Genomic DNA, 20,782 nt, shown 5'->3' with positions numbered 1-20,782 from the left:
CGCATGGTAGCGCATGCCTGTAATTCTGGCTACTAGGAAGGCTGAGGCGGAAGGATCGCCGGAGCCCAGCAGGTCGAGGCTGTGGTGGCTGGGAGCGGCCACTGCACTCCAGTCTGGGTGACAGAGTGAGACTTCAACTCAAAAAAAAAAAAAAATTTTTTTAAGATGGAAAAATTAATAAAGGTTCAAACTCAAGACAAAAGAAAAAGAACAGACAAAGCCCAAAGAAAGGGGAGAGTAGAAACTTAGAATATAGACAAGAAGGTAACAAAGAAACCAAAAACAGATTCAATGAAAAAAAACTTAAAGCAGACAACTTTTGCCAAAGCTATTTTTTTTTTTTTTTGAGTTGGAGTTTCACTCTGTCGCCCAGACTGGAGTGCAGTGGCCGCTCCCAGCCACCGCAGCCTCAACCTGCTGGGCTCCGGCGATCATTCCGCCTCAGCCTTCCAAGGTGCTGGAATTACAGGCATGCACTACCACGCCCGGCTGATTTTTTGATTTATTGTAGAGATGAGGTCTCGCTGCCCAGGCGGGTCTCGAACCCGTGGGCTCAGGCAATCCACTCACCTCAGCCTCCCAAAGGCGCGGGATTACAGGCTGAGCCACCGAGCCCGGCTGCCAAAGCTATTTTTAAAAAGAAAAAAAAAAACAAAAACACAGCTTAACAATTTTAGGAATGAAAGACTTAAATACAGACAAAAGATTAGAAATAAGAGAATACTATGAAAAACACTATATTCTTTATGTACTTGAAAACTTAGATGAATAAAAATATAGTTTAAGAAAACTGAATTTAAAAAAAAAAACTAAATTAAAAAGAAATTCCAGATAAAGATGGCAGAGTGAATATTCCTATTTAATTTCACTGCCTCCCAAAACACCATCAAAAAGGCAGCAAAAAGATTTTAAAGGCAAACATATACAAAGACAGAGAAAAAGAAATAGGTAACAGCAATAAAAATTTTGGAAGCTGGAAAACAGACAGTAAGCTGAATCATAAGCAGATAGTGAAAGTCAAAAAGCAGCCCTATTTCCATAAATTTAAAATTCGATCTCAAGGGCAGTATATCAGGATTAGCTGCTAACTGTGAATGGGCTCTAGAATCAGAATGCCTTGGTGCAAATTGCAGCTCCGCCATTTATTAGCTGTGTTTTTAGAAAAGTTGCCTAACCTGTGTCTTATACTGTCCCCCATTTATAAAATGAGAATAACACACCTACCTCTGGGTGTTGTATAATACAGAAAGAAAAAGTATCATTCTCTTTCCCAAAATTGCATTTACTTGAGTGTGTATTTGTTTTATTTTTTATTTGCCAAAGGAAAAAAAAACAAAATATATCTGGTAATTTTAAAAATGGGCTCTGGTGCCAGACCACCTGGGTTCATTGTGGCTCCAACACATAACAGCTATGTGACTGAGAACAACTGACTAAACTTTAAGGACAGTATAAAAAAGTACGCCTCAGTTTCTCCACTGATCAAAATATGATACCTTCCTCATGATGTCATTAAGATTAAATAAGTTAATGCATATAACGTATTTAGAAAATGCTTGGCATACAATGAAAATTCAATAAATAGTAGCTAGTATTAAAACCAGGAATATGGGCTGGAAGCAGTAGCTCACGCCTATAATTCCAGCACTTTGGGAGACCAAGACAGGAAGATTGCTTGAGCCCAGGAATTCAAGATCAGCCTGGGAAACATAGCAAGACTTTGAACCTGCAAAAAAAATTTAAAAACTAGCTAAGTATAGTGGTGTGCACCTATAGCACCAGCTCCTCAGGAGGCTGAGGCAGGAGGACTGTTTGAGCCCAGGAGTTCAAGGCTGCAGTGAGCTCTGATAGTGCCACTGCATTCCAGTCTGGGCAACAGAGTAAGATCCTGACAATCAATCAACCAATCAATCACACGAAATGTATTTTAACTACTTGATAAGTATAAGAACATCATAGTAAATACCAATTTTGCTATCTCTGCTATCATACAAAGCAGCTGTGAATTACTAATGGAATACACAGGACTGTTATGTTTCCCACTTGTCTTTTTCTTTCCCCCTTTCCCTATTTATAACGGGAAAAACTGAAGATTTCCAGGTGATTATGATTTGACAAGACGAGTTATTACAGAGCTCAATGATTCATTAAAAATCATAATTCAGCCCCTTCAGTTTATACATAAAGAAACTTATTGGCTTCTTAAACGGCCCAGGCTCTTTATAACTGAACTGGACCTAAATCAGATATACTGATTACCAGTTCAGAACTCTTATCAGATTCTAGGTACATATCCCTTCTAGTGAAAAAATGGGCTGTACACTAGCTACTTAACTTTCAACTTCATGGCCAAACTTTGGTTTCTGACTTTTTGAACTTTCTAAAATCTGTCTGCCAGCTTTATATTTATATCTACATATAGTTTAATATTTATGTGTGTATGTGTGTATACACATACACATACACATTTACCTAAAGGAGAAGGAAAATGTTATTAGTAATCCAAGATTCCAAGATACAATCAATAAAAGGCCAATCTAACCTATGGCGAGGACACAACGGTAGACAATCATGTTTGTGTGTAAATGTAGCAATCATTACATGGATTATAAATTATCTTGTTTTAAGTTAAATGATGCTTTTTTCCAACGACAGTATTAGAATTTTTGTCTTGTATTGTTTAAGTTCAAAATGCCTATTTCACAGTAACTTGGATGGATTTAGAGTCTATAATATTCAGTGATCTATCACATAAACAAAGAACAAAGTACCACATGTTCTCACTCATAAGCGGACCCTGAACATTTACCATCATACTATAAGAAAGGAATTGGCAGTAGTGGGATCCTGTCGGGGTCGGGGTGGGAACACAACATCCATAAGGGTACCTGATCTCAAACCAGGCAGTGGAGACAAAAGGAGGCCCAAACTCTACCTATACGATGTCCACTTGCATACCTAATCCTGAATTGTACCCCACATCTTTAACACAAAAAATAATAATAATAAATAAAAAAACAAATTACCTATTTCTAGTGGCTTCCAATACATACAATCAATTAAAAGAAAAAGATCAGTGCCATTCTATCACAAACTCATATGGCTTGTGATTGACAAACTGTATGGTTAATTTTCCTAGCACCCTCATTTTAATCAAGTAGCAAATTTATATTTTTCAAAGAAAAGTATTTGCCCTGAAAATTATAAAGTACATAGAGAAGAAAGTGACTGGCCAGGTGTTGTGGCTTATGCCTATAAACTTTGGGAGGCTGAGGCAGGAGGATTGCTGGAGCCCAGGAGTTCAAGACCAACCTAAGCAACACAGCAAGACCACGTCTCTACAAAAAAAGAAAAAAAAATTAGTCGGGTGTGGTGGCACGTGCCTATAGTCCCAGCTACTCAGGAGGCTGAAGCAGAAGGATCGCCTGAGCCTAGAAGGTAGAGGCTGCAGTGAACCATGATCATGTTACTGCACTCCAGCCTCAGTGACAAAGTCTAAAAAAAAAAACAAAAGGCAAACATACTTAAGCACAACACATAACATGAAACTTTTAAATGACAACAATCCCAAGCTCCTTTTGAAAATACAAATGACAAATATATGTTAATGATAATACAGAACTAAATGTATATTAAAAAAACGGAAAGAGAGCCCTGATGTAAAACACTCGAACATTAGTAAGAACCACTGTAAAAGGAATGTAGACACCAGAAGCCTGATTCCCACCAGTACGCAATACAACCATGGAACAAACAAGCACTTGTACCCCCTGCATCTAAAAGTTAAAAACTACAAAAAAAAAAAAATACTGCAATAATTGACTGGAACATGCTTACCTTTCTACACATTGTAAAAAGTATTTCTAAATGCTTTGGATTTGATAGTAAGGTATCTGTATCTATTGTCACATAATTATGCAGGAGAGGCATCATGTCTGAAAATAAATTCAAAATCTCAATGAGACTTGAGTAACAGGAGTAGAAATAAATTATTCCCACTGAAACCACATTTCTATAGCACCCACACATTACTATCTTCCCCTGCAACCAAAAAATCCCAGAAAAGAAAGTGACAGATTTGCCCTCTTTGTACAGAAGAAAAATGAGGCAAAGAAAGATCAAAATGCTCACCATTTATTGGAGTAATTACTCTGAATTTTTTCCTCTCCTCCACTTACTCATCCCCATCTGATATACTTTACATATTCTTGTTTGTCTGAGCACTTCCCCCCATCACTCCTCCCCCCACTAGAATACAAGCTTCCAAAGGGCAAGGGCTATTTTGTTCACTGAGCTTGGACTAGTGCTTGGAAAGCAGTCAGTGATCAGAAACTATCCAATTAACATATGGATATACTCTCTGGCTGTAAACTAATTTGAGATACAATAAGAAATACAGCATACCTCCTCTTCCGCTACACCTAAGGCTCCCCCCTTTACTTGACAGAGAAGTAAGAACATGTTCTAATCAGTACTGGATCTAATCGTGTGTTTTTATTTCAGGTATCAAAAGAATATCTAGACACAGAAAAGCAAAATTGTCATATAGTCAAGGCCATACCTGTAAAGTATTCAAAACAATCCTGCTGAAAAACTTCATATAATATACCTAGAAGCTGCCACATTTGAGGGGAAATACTGTGGCAGGTTAAACTATATGCCAGCGAAAGGATTTCTTCATAAAATTCTAGAAGGAAGAACATTTCTAGTTAGAATGCTAGGAAATTGCAACGATTAAACACACAGAGCAGGGTTTAGACTATACACTCACACATATTCCTCCACTATCTAATGTACTTATTATAAGCATCCATTTCTCAGCATTTACACATTCAGCTATGGATATACCACCTTCCATTTTTTGAAGATCTGCCTCGCTACTTAATAGGGCAAAGCAAAAATCTGTTTTTATTCGCCTTTCTTATAATACTACAAAAATATAACTTTTTTTCTATTATATAAGAAATATAATTTATATTTATAAAACTTGTATTTAAAATAGTTACAATAAGGAATAGATTATTCTCTCATGGAGAGGATTCAAAATTTACAAATAACTAACAATATTCTCTAGAGAGGTTAATGACACTAGGCTAAAATATCTGCCAATCTCAAATTTATATTTTTGCAAACAACTATATACTTGCAGTGTTTCATCAATTTACAAAGCTTGTAAAACTTGTAGGGCATTCTTCAAGTTACTCAAGACACTTATACTCACTACAGAGTAGAAGAGTCCAAAGGAAATGTTCTTATGTTCGCATACATATTATCATTATCCTCAGTCAAAAGTCAATTATATCTATACATACAATCAGAAAACACAAACCTCAGTACAGAAATTTCAAATAATTTCTACCATGTCACTGAACAAAGAAGTCTAACTTGGAAGTTGTTTTTTTCTCTTATAAAAAGAAATAATATTCACCCTGGAAACGATTAAAGCTTTTTTCCTCTAACATTACTTAAAAACTTATATTAAAAAGCTAGCAATACAGATACTTGCCTTACTGAAAGCAAAATAGATGTAAATTACAGACATTAGAAAATAGTTTATGTAAGACAATTTTACTTAAAAAACAACAAATTAGCCAAACATAGGATTTCTGAAAGTTCTAGCATGGTACTGGTATAAAAACAGACACACAGACCAATGAAACATAACAGAGAGACCATAAGTAAACACATCCATTTATGGTCAACTGATTTTCAACAAAGATGCAAAAAACACACAATGGGAAAAGAGCAATCTCTTCAATAAATGATGCTGAGAAAACTGGATATCCAAGTGCAGAATGAAATTAGACTCTCATATTACACCATTTACAAAAACAAAAATCTACTCAAAATGGATTAAATACTTAGAGTTTGCTGGAAATTATAAAACAACTAGAAGAAAACATAGAGGAGAAGCTCCATGACATTGGTCTGGGTGTGATATTTTTTGGATATGACCCCAAAAGCACAGGCAACAAAAGCAAACTCAGACAAGTAAGATTATATCCAACTAAAAAGCTCTTGCACAGCAAAGGAAACAGTCAAGAGACAACCTACAGAATGAGATAAAATATCTGCAAACCATGTGTCTGATAAAGGGTTAATATCAAAAACATATATGAGAAACTCTAACCACTCAATGGCAAGAAAATAAACCCAATTTTAAAATGGGCAAAGGTCTAGACATTTCTCAAAAGAAAACATACAAATGGCCAACAAGCACATGAAAAAAGGTTCAACACCACTAAACATCAGGAAAACACAAATCAAAACCACAATGAGATAACACTTCATAACTGTAAGAATGGCTACTATCAAAAAAGACACAAGTTAAATGCTGGTGAGAATGTAGAGAAAAGGGAACTCTTGTACAATGTTGGTGAGAATGTAAAATGGTGCAGCCACTGCAAAAAATTAAAAATAGAACTACCAAACGATCAAGCAATCCCACTACTAAGTATATATCCAAAGAAATTAAAATCAGGATCTTGAAGAGATATGTGCACTCCTATGTCCACTGCAGCACTGTTCACAATAGCCAAGATACAGAAAAGTCTAAGTGTCCGCAAACAAATGAACAGATAAAGAAAATGTAATATTTATACACAATGGAATACTATTCAGCCTTTAAAAATAAGATGAAAATCCTATCATTTGCAACAACATGGATAGACCTATAGCACGCAATGCTATGTGAAATAAGCCAGAACAGAACTTTCAGAAACTCTTTTGTTATTATTACTATAAATGAAAGACCATAGTTTACATTAGGTTTCACTATTTGCATTGCACATTCTATGAGTTTTGACAAATAAATGACGTGTCCATCATTATTGAATCATACAGAACAGTTTCATTGCCCTAAAAAATCCCATGCTCCACCTATTCATACTTCCCTTCCTCCATCCCCAATCCCTGGCAGTCACTGGCCTTTTTACTGAAAGATGTACATTTAAAAATTTATTACTTAAGTATTGCAAATGACAGGATTTCTTCCTTTTAAGACCAGATAGTATTACATTATTTATATCTACCACATTATATTCAAGTATACTTAATTATTCACATATGTTAGCAGTGCACACTCAATGTTTTACTAATGGGGTGAACAATAAAAAGTCTGGAGAAATCTGCTTTTAATCAGAAACATGCTTTTCTTGTATCTATCTAAGTACTATACAGCTTGCATACACTCATGCCCACATGACTTGGGGCTGGCATCTTCCAAATGCTTGGATACCATGGAAAAGTAACTTACTCTAAAAAATTTCACATCAGCTTGTAACATGTAGCATTAGTTATTAATTCTACTCAGAAATCAGGCAGTATAATAGAAAATAGGATAATAATTCACACTTTTGATAAGAAATATCCCTATTATTAGAAAATATTTGCAAGTTACACCTCAAAGGGCTAATATCCAGAATCTACAAGGAACTCAAACAATTCAACATGGAAAAACCAAATAACCCCATTAAAAAGTAAGCAAAGGACATGAACAGACACTTCTCAAAAGACGACACACACGCAGTCACAAATATGAAAAAATGCTCAAAAACACTAATCAGCGAAATGCCAATTAAAACCATAATGAAATATCAGTTCACACCAGTTAGAACGGATATTATTAGAAAGTCAAAGAACAACAGATGTGGGTGTGGTTGTAGAGAAAAGGGAACACTCATTAGCTGTTGGTGGGATTGTAAGTTGGTTCCACCTCTGTGGAAAACTATAGGGATTTCTCAAAGAAATAAAAATTGAATTACCACTCGATCCAGCCATCTCACTACTAGGGATCTACCCAAAGGAAAAGAAATCAATATTCGGTATGAAAAAGATACCTCTACTCGTATATTCATTGCACCACTCTTCATAAGAGCAAAATCATGGAACCAACCTAAATGCCCACCAATGATTAATTGGATAAAGAAAATGTGCTACAGTATATACACCATGGAATATGACACAGCCAGAGAAAAGAAGAAAATCATGTCCGCTGCAGCAACATGGATGGAGCTGGACGTCATCCTAAGTGAACTGACTCAGAAACAGAAAACCAAATACCACACGTTCTCACTTACATGGCAGAGCTAAATGGCAACAGAAGATGAAAAAAGTAGACACTGGGGACACCAACAAAGGGGGAGGCAGGAAGGGAGACTAGAGCTCAAAAATTATCCATTGGGTACAATGTTCACTATCTGGGGAATGGGCCACCTGAAACCCAATCCCCACCACTACACAATATGTCCATGTAACAAACATACACATGTACCTCCTGAATCTAAAATAAAAATGTGAAAGGAAATATCCCTATTATTAAACATTTTTAAATCCCAAATTAATGTCACCTCACCTAAACCTCATCCCAGTTCACGTCTAAAACTATAACATTTTTAACTATGTACTTTAAAAAAATCCAAGACCCAAAATTCCTAATTGGATGTATTCATAAGTTTAATCTCTGAATGAAAATATAGATATCTAATATTAGAAAAGACATCCAAAAATTGAAGCAAATACAAGTTTCTCTTTCTTAAAATTATCCATCTTGTTAAATCTGAAGGGCTAAAATTACACTGAGTTCAAATTTTTCAAAAATGTTCAAATTTACCTTTTTTTAACCTTTGGACTTACCAATTACATGTTTCTGTAAAACAAGATCAATGATGCGTAGACAGATATTCTCTAACTGCTGCGTAATCTAAAGATAAGTTTTTAAAATTTAGTTTAAAATTCATCATAATAACCCTCAAGTTAATATATAAATATGATATTATCAGTATTATCCCAGTAAAAATACCAACAGAATCTACAAGGAACTCAAACTCAGCTTGAAAAAAACAAAAAACTCCATAAAAAAGGAAGTAAAGAATGTGAACTGACACCTGACTCTTTTTTTTAGAGACAGGGCCTCACTCACTATGTTGCTCAGGCTGATCTTGAACTCTTGACCTCAAGTGATCCTCCCACCACCTGAGTAGCTGGGATTACAGGCACATACCCATCACACCCAGTTGCAGGACATTCCTGAGAGGGATCTTGACGAGTTAATTCTAAACTTCACATGAAAAATTGGACAGACAAGAATAATCAAGAAATTCTAAAGAAAAATGACCAATGATGGGAATGGTGTTAAATACATAATAAAATTACAAATTAGTTATTACCTCATATTTTACACCAAGAAAATTATTAATGGATCAAAGATTTCAATGTGAAGAATTAAACCATTAAAATGCTCGAAGAAATGACTCAAAGCTCAGAAATGAGAAAAGAAAAAAAATTGAATCATTGATTAAAAAATTAAAAATTTCTGGCCATTGCTAGGCCACTGCCATCACCATTACCTTGCTAAGCTGTGACCAGGTCATGTTTCCTGGCTTTGGTCCCCTCCCCTACCTTGGAGAGGTGAATCTCCTCTTTCTCTCTCTCTAGTTTACTTTCTAAACAAACTATATTTCCTAATCTAAAAAAAGAAATTAAAAATTTCTGCATGGGGCAGGGAGAAGTCAAACAAATGAAAGACTGAGTGAAATATTTTCAAACGGTATCTCAATGATCAAATTCCCTCGAGCAAATTAACAGAAACACTGAAATACAATAGAAAACAAATGTATTTATTTTTCATAACGTTTGCCTATGTTTATAAAAAGACATTCAATCTAATACATCAGAGTGCAAATTCAAAGTGCAACATTAACACTTTTGATATATCAAGACTAGCAATGATCAAAAAGTATGGGACTGGAAAGAAACACCCTGATTGCACATTGATTTGTGGAGTATAAATTGGTGCACACTATGAAGGACAAAATAGCAACATCCTTCAAACTTACTCATATATACACCCTGCAATCCAGAATTCCACTTCAAGGAATTTACCCTCCAGACACTATAACGTGCACGAAATGACATGTAAAAAAGGTCATTCATTGCAGCAACATTTGTGACTACAAACAGTCAAATGTCCATTTAAACAAAGGTTAGTCAAATTATATCCACTAGCCAGGGACTGGTGAAATAAATTTGATACATCATACAAGGGGAAAGCATGCAACCATTAAAAATACATAATTGTCTGGGCACGGTGGCTCAAGCCTATAATCCCAGCACTTTGAGAGGCCGAGGCAAGAGGACTGCCTGAGCCTGCGGGTTCAAGACCAGCCTGGGCAACATGGTGAGACCTCATGGTGAAACAATAAATCAAAAATTAGCTAGCCATGGTAGCGCGCGCCTATAATTCCTGCTACTTGGAAGGCTGAGGCAGAAGGATCGCCTGAGCCCAACAGGTCGAGGCTGTGGTAGCCGAGAGCGTGCCACTGCACTCCAGCCTGGGCGACAGAGTGAGACTCCAACTCAAAACAAACAAACAAACAAAAAAAAAACATAACTGCCGGGCACGGTGACTCAAGCATATAATCCCAACACTTCAGGAGGCCGAGGAGAGAGGATTGCCTGAGCCCAGGGGCTTGAGACCAACCTGGGCAACTTGGTGAGAGCTCGTCTCTAAAATGTATCAAAAAATTAGCTGGGCATGGACCTGTAGTTCTGGCTACGTGGAAGGCTGAGGTGGAGGGATCACGTGAGTCCAGCGGGTCAATGGTGGGGAGGCCATGAACGTTGCCACTGCCCTCCAGCCTGGGCAACAGAGTGAGACTCTGACTCAAAAAAATAAATAAAAAATAAATAAAAATAAAAATGCATAACTTTATTAACTGACATGGAAGGATCACCTAGATATATTAAGTAGAAAATGGCAAATAAAAAAATGTGCTATCAATTTCATTAAAAATAATATACACTATTTTTGCTTGTATAATAGAAAAAGTCTCTGAGATGATACAAAAACCTGGTTTTTAAAAAAAAAAAAGTTACCTCCTGAAAGGAGAATTAGGTGGCTGGGAATCTGAGACAGAAGATGAAATTTTACTGAAAATCTTTTCACACCTTTTAAATTTTGCAACATAGGTTTGTATTAAATATTTTTTAGGCAGGCCATGGTGGCTCACACCTGTAATCCTAGCAGTTTGGGAGGCCAAGGCAGGAGGACTGCTTGAGGCCAGGAGTTTGACCAGTCTGGGCAATATAGTAAAATCCTATCTCTACAAAAAATATTTTTTTTAAATCAGTCATGCATGGTAGTGTGCTCCTATAGTCCTAGCTACTCAGGAGGCTGAGACTTGAGCCCGAGTTTGAGATACAGTGAGCTAAGATCATGAAACTACACTCCAGCCTTGGTGACAGAGCAAGACCCTGTCTCAGAATAAATAAATAAATACTTTTTAAATAAGTAAAAATTGAAATCACAGGTTATATTTTCCATGTAAATATCCTACTTCAATTTTCAAGCATATTCTAAGATTCAGCTTAAACTGTTGTCTTAAAGTTCAAGTGATCCAAAATTTCCCAGTTTAGAACCAACTGTGCTGTCTATCAGAAGAGGACTGAATAAAAAAATGTGGTACATATACATGATGGAATATTACACGGTCGTAAAAAAGGACAAAATTATGAACTTCACAGCAATTTGGATGGACTTAGAGCCTATAATACTGAGTGATCTATCACAGAAACAAAGAACTGAGTATCATATGTTCTCACTCATAAGCGGACCTTGAACAATTATCATAATACTACATATAAGAAAAGGATTGGCAGTAGCAGAAACTGTGGGGGTAGGAAGGAGGAGGGAGAATTGGTAGTAGTGGGAATCTGGGTGGAGGGGACACCTCAACAAGGGTACCTGCATAAATTTGTGTACCTAACCCTAATTGTACCCCACATCTTTAAAATAAAAAATTTAAACTTTTGTTAAAAAAATTTGTCACTATACGTAAAACCATTCAACAAAAATGCATATGCTGAAGCATCTATTTTAGATTTCCAATTTTGTTTTTCATACTTTAAGCATTTGTACATGTATTCAAACACATATGGCTTTTCCTTTTAAGGAAATACTGTTTTCAAAGTTTGCTTTTAATAAGTCAAAGTTCAAAACTAAAGAACAGGTGGTCAGGAGACCAAGACTCCAGAAGGTCTTGCCTCTATTTATCCATGGCCTACATAAAGCCATTTAGCTGAAGGCTTCATGTTTTTCACCTGTAGGTAAAAGAAGCTGGATTACATTAGTGTGTCTCAATTTTAACCCATGCCTCCCTTGATAATCACAGTGAGTTCACATGTCCCTTTAACATTTACACAAAATAAATTTAATATCAAGAACAAAAAAATTAAAACAGAAAGATAAAATGCTGTTTTGTTTTCAAACTAATACTGAAGTTTATTCTACTATTTCCCAAACCCTACCCATACACAGGAAAACTGGACTAGGTGATTTCTGAAGTCTCTTCAAATTTAAAATACAAATTCTAAATATGAGACAAAAGAACTTGCCAGGCCCAGTGGCTCACACCTGTAATCCCAGCACTTTGGAAGGCAGAGGAGAGGACTGTCTGAGCCTAGGGGTTCAAGACCAGCCTGGGCAATTTGATGAGACCTCGTCTCTACAATAAATCAAAAAAGTTGGCTGGGAGTAGTGGCACACTACCAGCTACTTAAAAAGCTGAGGTGGAAGAATTGCCTAAGCCCAGCAGGACAAGGCTGCGGTGGCCTTTGCACTCTAGCCTGGGTGACAGAATGAGACTCCTACTCAAAAAAAAAAAAAAAGACAACAGACAAAAGAACCTTAAGTATATCGGTAATTTGCAACATCTCACTGTTACCAAGAGGACCATACAATTTCAACTCCGAAAGACACAAAAATAAAATAATAAATATGAAAACTAAAGATTCGCATTCAGCCCTTTAGGCGAATGAAGATAGTCACTAGTCCAGGAGAAGAATAGCAAACCACTTTTAAGAACCAAGTCATCAGCCAGGCTCAGTGGCTCAGCCTGCAACCCCAGCACTTTGGGAGGCTGAGGTGAGTGGACTGCCTGAGCCCGCAGGGTCGAGACCCGCCCGGGCAACTGGGCGAGACTTCATCTCTACAATAAATAAAAAATTAGCTGGGCATGGTAGCATACGCCGGTAATTCCGGCTACTTGGAAGGCTGAGGCAGAAAGAATCGCCTGCACCCAGCAGGTCGAGGCTGCCGTGGCTGGGAGCATGCCACTGCACTCCAAGTCTGGGTGACAGAGTGAGACTCTAACTCAAAAAAAAGCATCAAGTAATCTTTGTTCAGTATATGATAAATATAGGATTAATCAACAGCCACACAGTTTAACAATGCTATCTAAAGAATTGACACCTGCTTCTTCCTAAGTCCTCACCTTATAAAATAAGAACTGCCATCAGTGCCAAACAAGCCAACTTACACTAACAGAACTATGAAACAAAAATCTAATTTGAGTTAAGGAGAGGTCACATGATACTTAAAGGAGGGAAGATGAAGGTTTTAAACAGGAATAAACTGATACATTCTCAGGATGATCTGACTACAAATCCAAATGTGCGATCTACTAGTTCTGTGACCATGAACAAGTCTCTCAAACCTACCTGAACTTGTTTTCCATTTATGCAAAATAGACTTACCATTACCTGTGCTACCTATCACAGGGTGGCATGAGTAAGATCACATCAGCTAATGGATATGAAAGGACTGGAAAATACCTGTGTAAACGTTTATCCCAATACTATGCTGGAATTCAGTTTAGAAAAGATGTTTCTAAGCTCTTTCTCTTATTCCCTTCTATTCTTACAGTACTTGTTGCATCAGGTTAACTAACACTTGCTTTGCCACTGTGACTGAATGGCTGTCTGTCATCCTCTATCAAGAAGACTAGACTGTAGGTTCCCAGAAGGCAGAGCTCGTGTCTTATTCAATGTGGTATTCCCCAAAAACCTAGCCTAGCACATAGCAGATGTGATGAACTGAACTCAGGTTAATATAGACATGCTATATACTTAAGAATATTTACATAACTACAATATTAAACATTACAAAATAGTATTTTCAGTCATTTTAATAATTTTCTTTAAAATTCGAGGGCAATTTCGAAATTTTAAATTCATGACCACTGATTACATAAATTTCAGGTCATGGTACTATTGTGACATAATTTATTACCCACAAAGAAATCTTACCTCCTTATGATCTTCTACAACTGTTAAGATAGTATCGATAGTATGTAATATTCCCATAGCCATTACTGTTTTGTCTTCAATTTCTTCATATTCATCACTTTGAAGAACCTTGCCAAATATCTCAGCCTATGAAAATAACATTAAAATATTTAACAATTAGTACTGTCAAACCCCCTTTATAAAAGTTAGCAAAAAGGCAGTGTTGCACATCTAAACATCAACAGTGCTCTAACTTTAAGTTCTGTATTTTGCTCACTAAATCACCACTTTTCTTATAGTGACAGAACTTGTCACGCTTTAATATAACCATTTACATTAGCCAGTACAAGAGAGCTAATATTTAAATTATGGTAGTCATTAAGCAAATAAAATCAAAATCTAGGACAACTTAAATCAAGTAACACTAAAATGAAAAGTGTGATAGAAGGTTTAGAAGATAAAATCAAGCAATCACTAGAAAATAAAAAGAACACAGGTAGACAACAGGAGGCAAAGGGTAAAGAAATTAGAGATTCGGTCCAGGTCTGATACTCTATATCAGTTCACACAGAAAAGAAAAAATTAGTAGGGAGAAATTTATCAAATAAGTAATTCAAGAAGCTGTCCCAAATTGAAGGAGATAAGTTTCCAGATTCAAAGTCCAGAAATCAAAAATTCAGAAGGCTCACATCAAGGCACATCGTTAAGAAATTTCAAAATATTGTAGATGAAAAGAGATTACCCTAGATGTTATTAGATTTAAATCTAATCAACTATAGAAATATCTAAATTATTAGAGCAAACATTATTTTAATATTTCAGTTACAGTCATGCATCACTTAACAACAGGGATATATTTGTAGAAAAGTGTCATCAGGCAATTTTGTCAATGAATGAACACCACAGAATGTACTTACACAAACCTAGATGGTATAGCCCCCAATATACCTAGGCTCTATGGTACAACCTACTGCTCCTAGGCTACAAACCTGTACAGCATGTTACTGTATTGAATACTGTAGGCAATTATAACAATGGTAAGTATTTGTGGATCTAAACATAACTAATAGAAAAGGTATAATAGAAAAAATATGGTATTATAATCTTATGGGCTCACCATTATAAATGCAGTCTGTCAATGGCCAACACATTGTTATGTGGCACATGACTACAAATAAAACTGAACCACAAATTTTGAAGTTAATTTATTTAGATAACTCAAGGCTTCTCTACAAAACTAACATAAAACTTTGCCCAGTCTTACCAAGTGTTGGGTCATATCAACAGCAATTGAGGCAACCTCTTGACTGTATTCACATATCATCTTCTGGATGACATTAGTAACATCATCATTTTCTGTCTCTCTAACAATGTGCAACAACTCCTGCATAATAGGCCGTACATGTGGCTTCATATATTCCTTAGCTAATTCAATAAAACAAAATTGGAAAAATTAGCCATTCACAAGTGGTAGAAGGAAGTAACTTGGTCACAAGGTAAAGTAATACCTAGATAAGGGTCCAGAAACACACTTTCTCTGTGGTAAGTTACAAAGGTGTACCAAAATAATAATCACCAATATATCAATTTCCCTGTGATTAACAAAGTAGTTCTGTACAAGAAATTTCCTGCCCCAAATACCAATAGATCTCACTTAAAAATTCAAATTATACATATGCTTTGTGATCAGCATGACTTGAAGAACATGAATATTAGTCTTGATGACAAGTAAAAAAAAATCACGTACATAAGGACCATCTATGCCCAATACTGCTGACGCCCATTCCCTGCTCCAAACCCCTCCTCCACCCACCCTCTCTCCCCACATATCCTTACATGGTATTCAATCCTCCTGTTGACACATTGTTGAATAGAGGTAAACTAAGTTCATGTTCTTCATGAAGCTGAATTTACCTTCAAAGATTTATCTGAACTATGAACAGAACATTCTAAACAAATAAACTGTGACATCTGTGTTATCACTCCTTAGAAAGACTATTTTCTCCTCTCAGAACTAGCAGAATCATAGAATCCTAAAGTTGAAAGGAATTGTGAAGTCATGAAGTCCGACTCCCTAAGCTTAAATATGTGGAAACCTGAGCACTGGCAGATCACATGCCTCACCCAAGTTGGCATGGCAAGTTAGGAGCAAAATCAAAACTAGATCACAATCTCTTGATTCCCAGTATACCCTAGGGCTCAACAATTATTAATGTGTTTCCTAATCTCAAATTTTTACTAAGAAGGGCAAGAAAAAACCCCTATAAAATTCTGAGGGGGCATAAGCTCAGAATTCCATACCCTGAACCCTCAGACTTGAGCAAATTATCTTCACTGGGGAAGGAAGTGAAGAAAATCATTTGAGAAGGCCATCTCAAAAAAATTCTTTGAAAAAAACTTCTAAAAGATATTTGGTTTTACCTTGTATCTGGTTAGAAATTAAGGACTGCAAAGCAAGGGCAGCTTCAACTTTAACAGGCATCTCCTTATCTTCAATCAGGCTCTTCTTCGCTAATTCCACTGCATTTCTCAGGTTGAGCTCATTATGGAACTTCAAAGAGCTAAATGCATGAAGCACCCAGCAGGACTGTAAGAGGAAAGGAAGTAGGGAGCATTAGGATGATGGCATTCTGTAATAATCTCACAAGTATAAGAACTTCTTATATTACTCTATTATATTTATTAATAATAGTGACATTAGTAAAATAGTATATTAGTAAAATAGCACTAATTCTACCAAGAAATGTTTGTTTTTAGAGGATGCCATACTAGCCTTAGTTTCAAACTTCTGAATTTCCCACTCTTTTTATAAGAAAAGCAGTTTCCTTACTTCTACATTACCTACATACAATAACAAAAAAAAAAAGCCAAATGTGTCACTGAAAAAAAAACTGTGTTTACGCTTTTAACAAATATTATAATTCGTAACTAATCTGCTATATGTAAAGCAATTCCAAACCAGTATCTGAAGTTCATTTGCTAGCCTTCACACTAAGGTAAAACATTATGTTTCCTTATACTAACTGGCTTAGCAAATTTTCTTTTTGCGTTCACATAAAGTACCAAGAATTTTAAGCCTTGTATAGAAGATCAAATTTTAAACTATTAGATCACAGCATTATTACTTTATTTTACTTTCTATGTGCATAAAACACGATCAACAGAAATTAATTTGAGTTACAAAAAACTTTTAGCAAAAGAATTACAATTCATACAGCTTCTCAAAAGCAGAACCCATCGATAAAAATGCTCATACGCCCTCAGCATCCCTAGTCTACATTTGCCCAAATATTTCTCTAATGGCTATTATGTCTATAAAATGCTTTCTAGTACAAGGCATTGTTAGCATATGTTGTTTTTAGCCAGACATCTTTTGTGTTGGCATATTTATAAAGATAAATGCTAAGCCGGGCGCAGTGGTTCAAGCCTGTAATCCCACCACTTTGGAAGGCTGAGGTGAGAAGGCTGCCTCAGGTCAGGGGTTCGAGACCAGCCTGGGCAACTTGGCGAGACCTCATCTCAACAATAAATCAAAAAATTAGCCGGGCGTGGTAGTACATGCCTGTAGTTCCAACTACTTGAAAGGCTGAGGCAGAAGGATTGCCCAAGCGCCAGCAGGCTGAGGCTGTGGTGGCCATGAGCATGCCACTGCACTCCAGCCTGGGTGACAGAGTGAGACTCCTACTCAAAAAAAAAAAAAAAAAAGATAAATGCTAGGCACTTGAATTAAAGTTCTATTTTTATTTCTCCATAAAATGTATTAATTCTAGAAAGAGTACACACTTAGAACACAATAATTTTACATGGAATATTATTTTCTCCATTTTACTAAGGCAAATCTACCCAATATACTGGAAATCAAATTCACATTTTTAGCCAAACTAAAATTCCACACCATTTTAGACACTGAAAATAATCAATTTATGAATGTACCTTGTGTTTCCATTGTAAAAGCATCCTTCTCACTGCATATTTTACACATGCATTTAGCAAGGCTAGGGTGACAAATGAAATCAACTGGAACTAAAATCCACAAATCCCTTTCTTTACTAGTTTATTCTTTATTCAACTGATGTGAGACCATAACAGACATTCTGATTAACTCCATTTCATCTCAATATGTGTTAAAATGTCAATTTATCTAAGAACATTTATTTCAGTAATTATACAGATGAAGATTTAAGATACATAACATAAATATGAAAAACTTACTCTAGCTCGAAGATATCCCAGGTTAGACAATAATAATGGAAATACATGATTCTGTAGAAACAACTCCATTTGGTCTTTGAATAAAATCTTCTGTTAGGAAACAAAAATTAACTTTCAACTTATCAATGTCTTTTTCATATGTAAGAATCACTTCCTAATAAAGTATGTTTATCATGGCTTGCATTTAGTATACTACTATTTACAATTTGTAAAATTATTTGACCTACATATTGCATGTTTTAAAACAAGACAAAAATAATACCTTAGATCAGTTTGATATTGATAGATTTTTAAAGAAATAAGACAAAATATTAAAGTCATTTTGCATCCTTTTTCATATAACAGTTTCATACTGAAAAACTTATAAAGAAAAATCTAATTTTCTCTTTAATTAAAGAAATAGGTGACAGAATGAAGGACGTTTACAGTCAACTCAATTATCCAGAAACAGTCACCAGTTTTAAGTTATCCACAACTTTTACAGTCTCTCCTTTGCCTGTGCGTCACAGTTTTTTGTTTGTTTGTTTGTTTGTTTTTGGAGAAAGCAGTATTTATTGAGAGAACAGAGAAGTCCCCACAATGGGAGGGGACCCTAACAGGTTGGCCCGTTTCACAGTTTTATTGAGTAAATTAAAGTTTGATTATCTTAACCTTCAATAAAATCTCAGCTAGGGAACCAATCACATGCAGTGCTCCATCTTTCTTCCTAGGATCAAAGTTCGGGTCTGTCAAGATTTGATAACAGAATGCCATCATTTTTGGCAACACCTAAAGAAATAGAAGAATCCATTTTAGTCTACATGAACTTTCATTGCCTTACTACAGTATGAAATATGCACAAATGTTCAAGAATAAACCTACTTTATGTTTTATGAAGCAACTATAAGCTCAATAAGAAAGGTACAATTTATTAAGAAAACAAAATAACCAATGCTACTTCACCCTTTTCCCTTACTAGGACAGAAAAAAATCTTAAAGTGACAAGTTGTGACTCATAACAATATAACTTTCCAAATACTAGGGATGTATTAGAGTGTCAAATCAACACAGGTCATCTTTTAGTTTGGGATTTAAAAAGAATTAACTATATACCTCTTTTCTTTTCTTTGCAGCAGTATATAAGAGAGTCTGGGCTGCTGTGGTGGGAGAAGCATAATCTTCAAAAATATCTAAGATTTTAAAAGGTTAAACCATGTTAGTGAAAATATAATTACTTATTATAGATTTTTAACCTGACTGACCACTATTCCAAACTAAGAAATAAAACAGTCTGCATATGATTCTGGTTTATAGCATTAAAAAGCTAAGGATATATCACCAGTGCTCTCATGTGCAACAATATTTATCAAACTCTAGAGGTTGTCCTTTCAAACCATCATATTTTAAAAAACAATATATATATGCATGTGTGTATATATTTATATATATTTAGAAAAACAAAGGCATATGTGTTTCACTGAGGACAGGAGAAGTGCTTTATCTCTATCAAAAAACAACAAAAGTTTATTTGGTGTGCACTATGTGTTAGGTACTATTCTAGACTCTGAAAATACAAAGATCAAACAAAAAGGTTCTCGTGGAGCTTACATGACAGAAAGAAATAACGAATCATACACATATACACACAATAGGTCAGACAAAGAACAATGTAAATCAGGGTAACATAACAGAGTAACAGAGTATGGGGTGCTAGTTTAAATAGGGTGTTCAGGCCGGGCTCGGTGGTTCAGCCTATAATCCCGCACTTTGGGAGGCCGAGGTGAGTGAATTGCTTGAGCCCACAGGTTTGAGACCCACCTGGGCAACTTGGCGAGACCTCATCTCTACAATAAATAAAAAAAAATTAGCGAGGCGTGGTAGCACGCGCCTGTAGTTCCAGCTACTTGAAAGGCTGAGGCAGGAGGATCGCCAGAGCCCAGCAGGACGAGGCTGCGGTGACCGGGAGCGGCCACTACACTCCAGTCTGGGCAACAGAGTAAGACTCCAACTCAAAAAAATAAATAAATAGGGTGTTCAGGAAAGCCTTTCCAACTGTTAAGGTTACCATTTATGCAAAAATTGAAGAAAATAAGCGTCGATCATGGTGGCTCACACTCATAATCCCAGCACTTTGGGAGGCTGAGACAGGAAGATCACCTGAGCCCAGGAGGCGGAGGCTGCAGTGAGCCATGATCATGCCAACTACACTCCAGTCTGGGTGACAGAGCGAGACTCCCAACTCAAAAAAAAAAAAAAAGGAGATTGAATGACATAAGGGAAAAAGTTACCCATGCATAAAGCACTCCAAGAAGAGGAAATAGCAAGTACAAAAGTCTTGAGGGTTCACTAGGACAGTCCTTGGCTCTGTCAACAAGTAGGTTCAGCAAAATGGGTATCTGTTGAATTTATACCTATTTAAAATTTATATCACTTAACACCATAAACATTTTCACAAATTCCAAAATAGGGAGTTTTTTATAAGAAACTGAAAACTTGAGAAGTATCTGACATAACCTTATTTAAATAT

At 36.0% G+C, this 20,782-nt stretch overlaps 1 protein-coding gene across 2 annotated transcripts in view; it reads right to left on the bottom strand.

Annotated features, from left to right (window-relative positions):
• Window positions 1-20,782, bottom strand: part of IPO8 (importin 8) — a 69,617-nt gene that overhangs the window by 16,372 nt on the left and 32,463 nt on the right. For both annotated transcript variants that reach the window (XM_008065818.2, XM_021716400.1), the window contains 9 exons: window positions 19,369-19,445; window positions 18,928-19,044; window positions 18,277-18,366; window positions 16,486-16,651; window positions 15,329-15,489; window positions 14,086-14,211; window positions 8,635-8,701; window positions 4,562-4,687; window positions 3,838-3,935 (listed from right to left, as the gene is read on the bottom strand). In XM_008065818.2, the coding sequence (XP_008064009.1) occupies window positions 3,838-3,935; window positions 4,562-4,687; window positions 8,635-8,701; window positions 14,086-14,211; window positions 15,329-15,489; window positions 16,486-16,651; window positions 18,277-18,366; window positions 18,928-19,044; window positions 19,369-19,445 (1,028 nt within the window). The remainder of the gene's footprint in view (window positions 1-3,837; window positions 3,936-4,561; window positions 4,688-8,634; window positions 8,702-14,085; window positions 14,212-15,328; window positions 15,490-16,485; window positions 16,652-18,276; window positions 18,367-18,927; window positions 19,045-19,368; window positions 19,446-20,782) is intronic.

Source organism: Carlito syrichta, unplaced genomic scaffold (assembly GCF_000164805.1).
Source record: "Carlito syrichta isolate Samal-C Ts95f unplaced genomic scaffold, Tarsius_syrichta-2.0.1 Scaffold308806, whole genome shotgun sequence".
NCBI lineage: Eukaryota > Metazoa > Chordata > Mammalia > Primates > Tarsiidae > Carlito > Carlito syrichta.
Note: the sequence above shows the minus strand (reverse complement) of the source record. Positions and strands in the feature narration are given on the sequence as shown.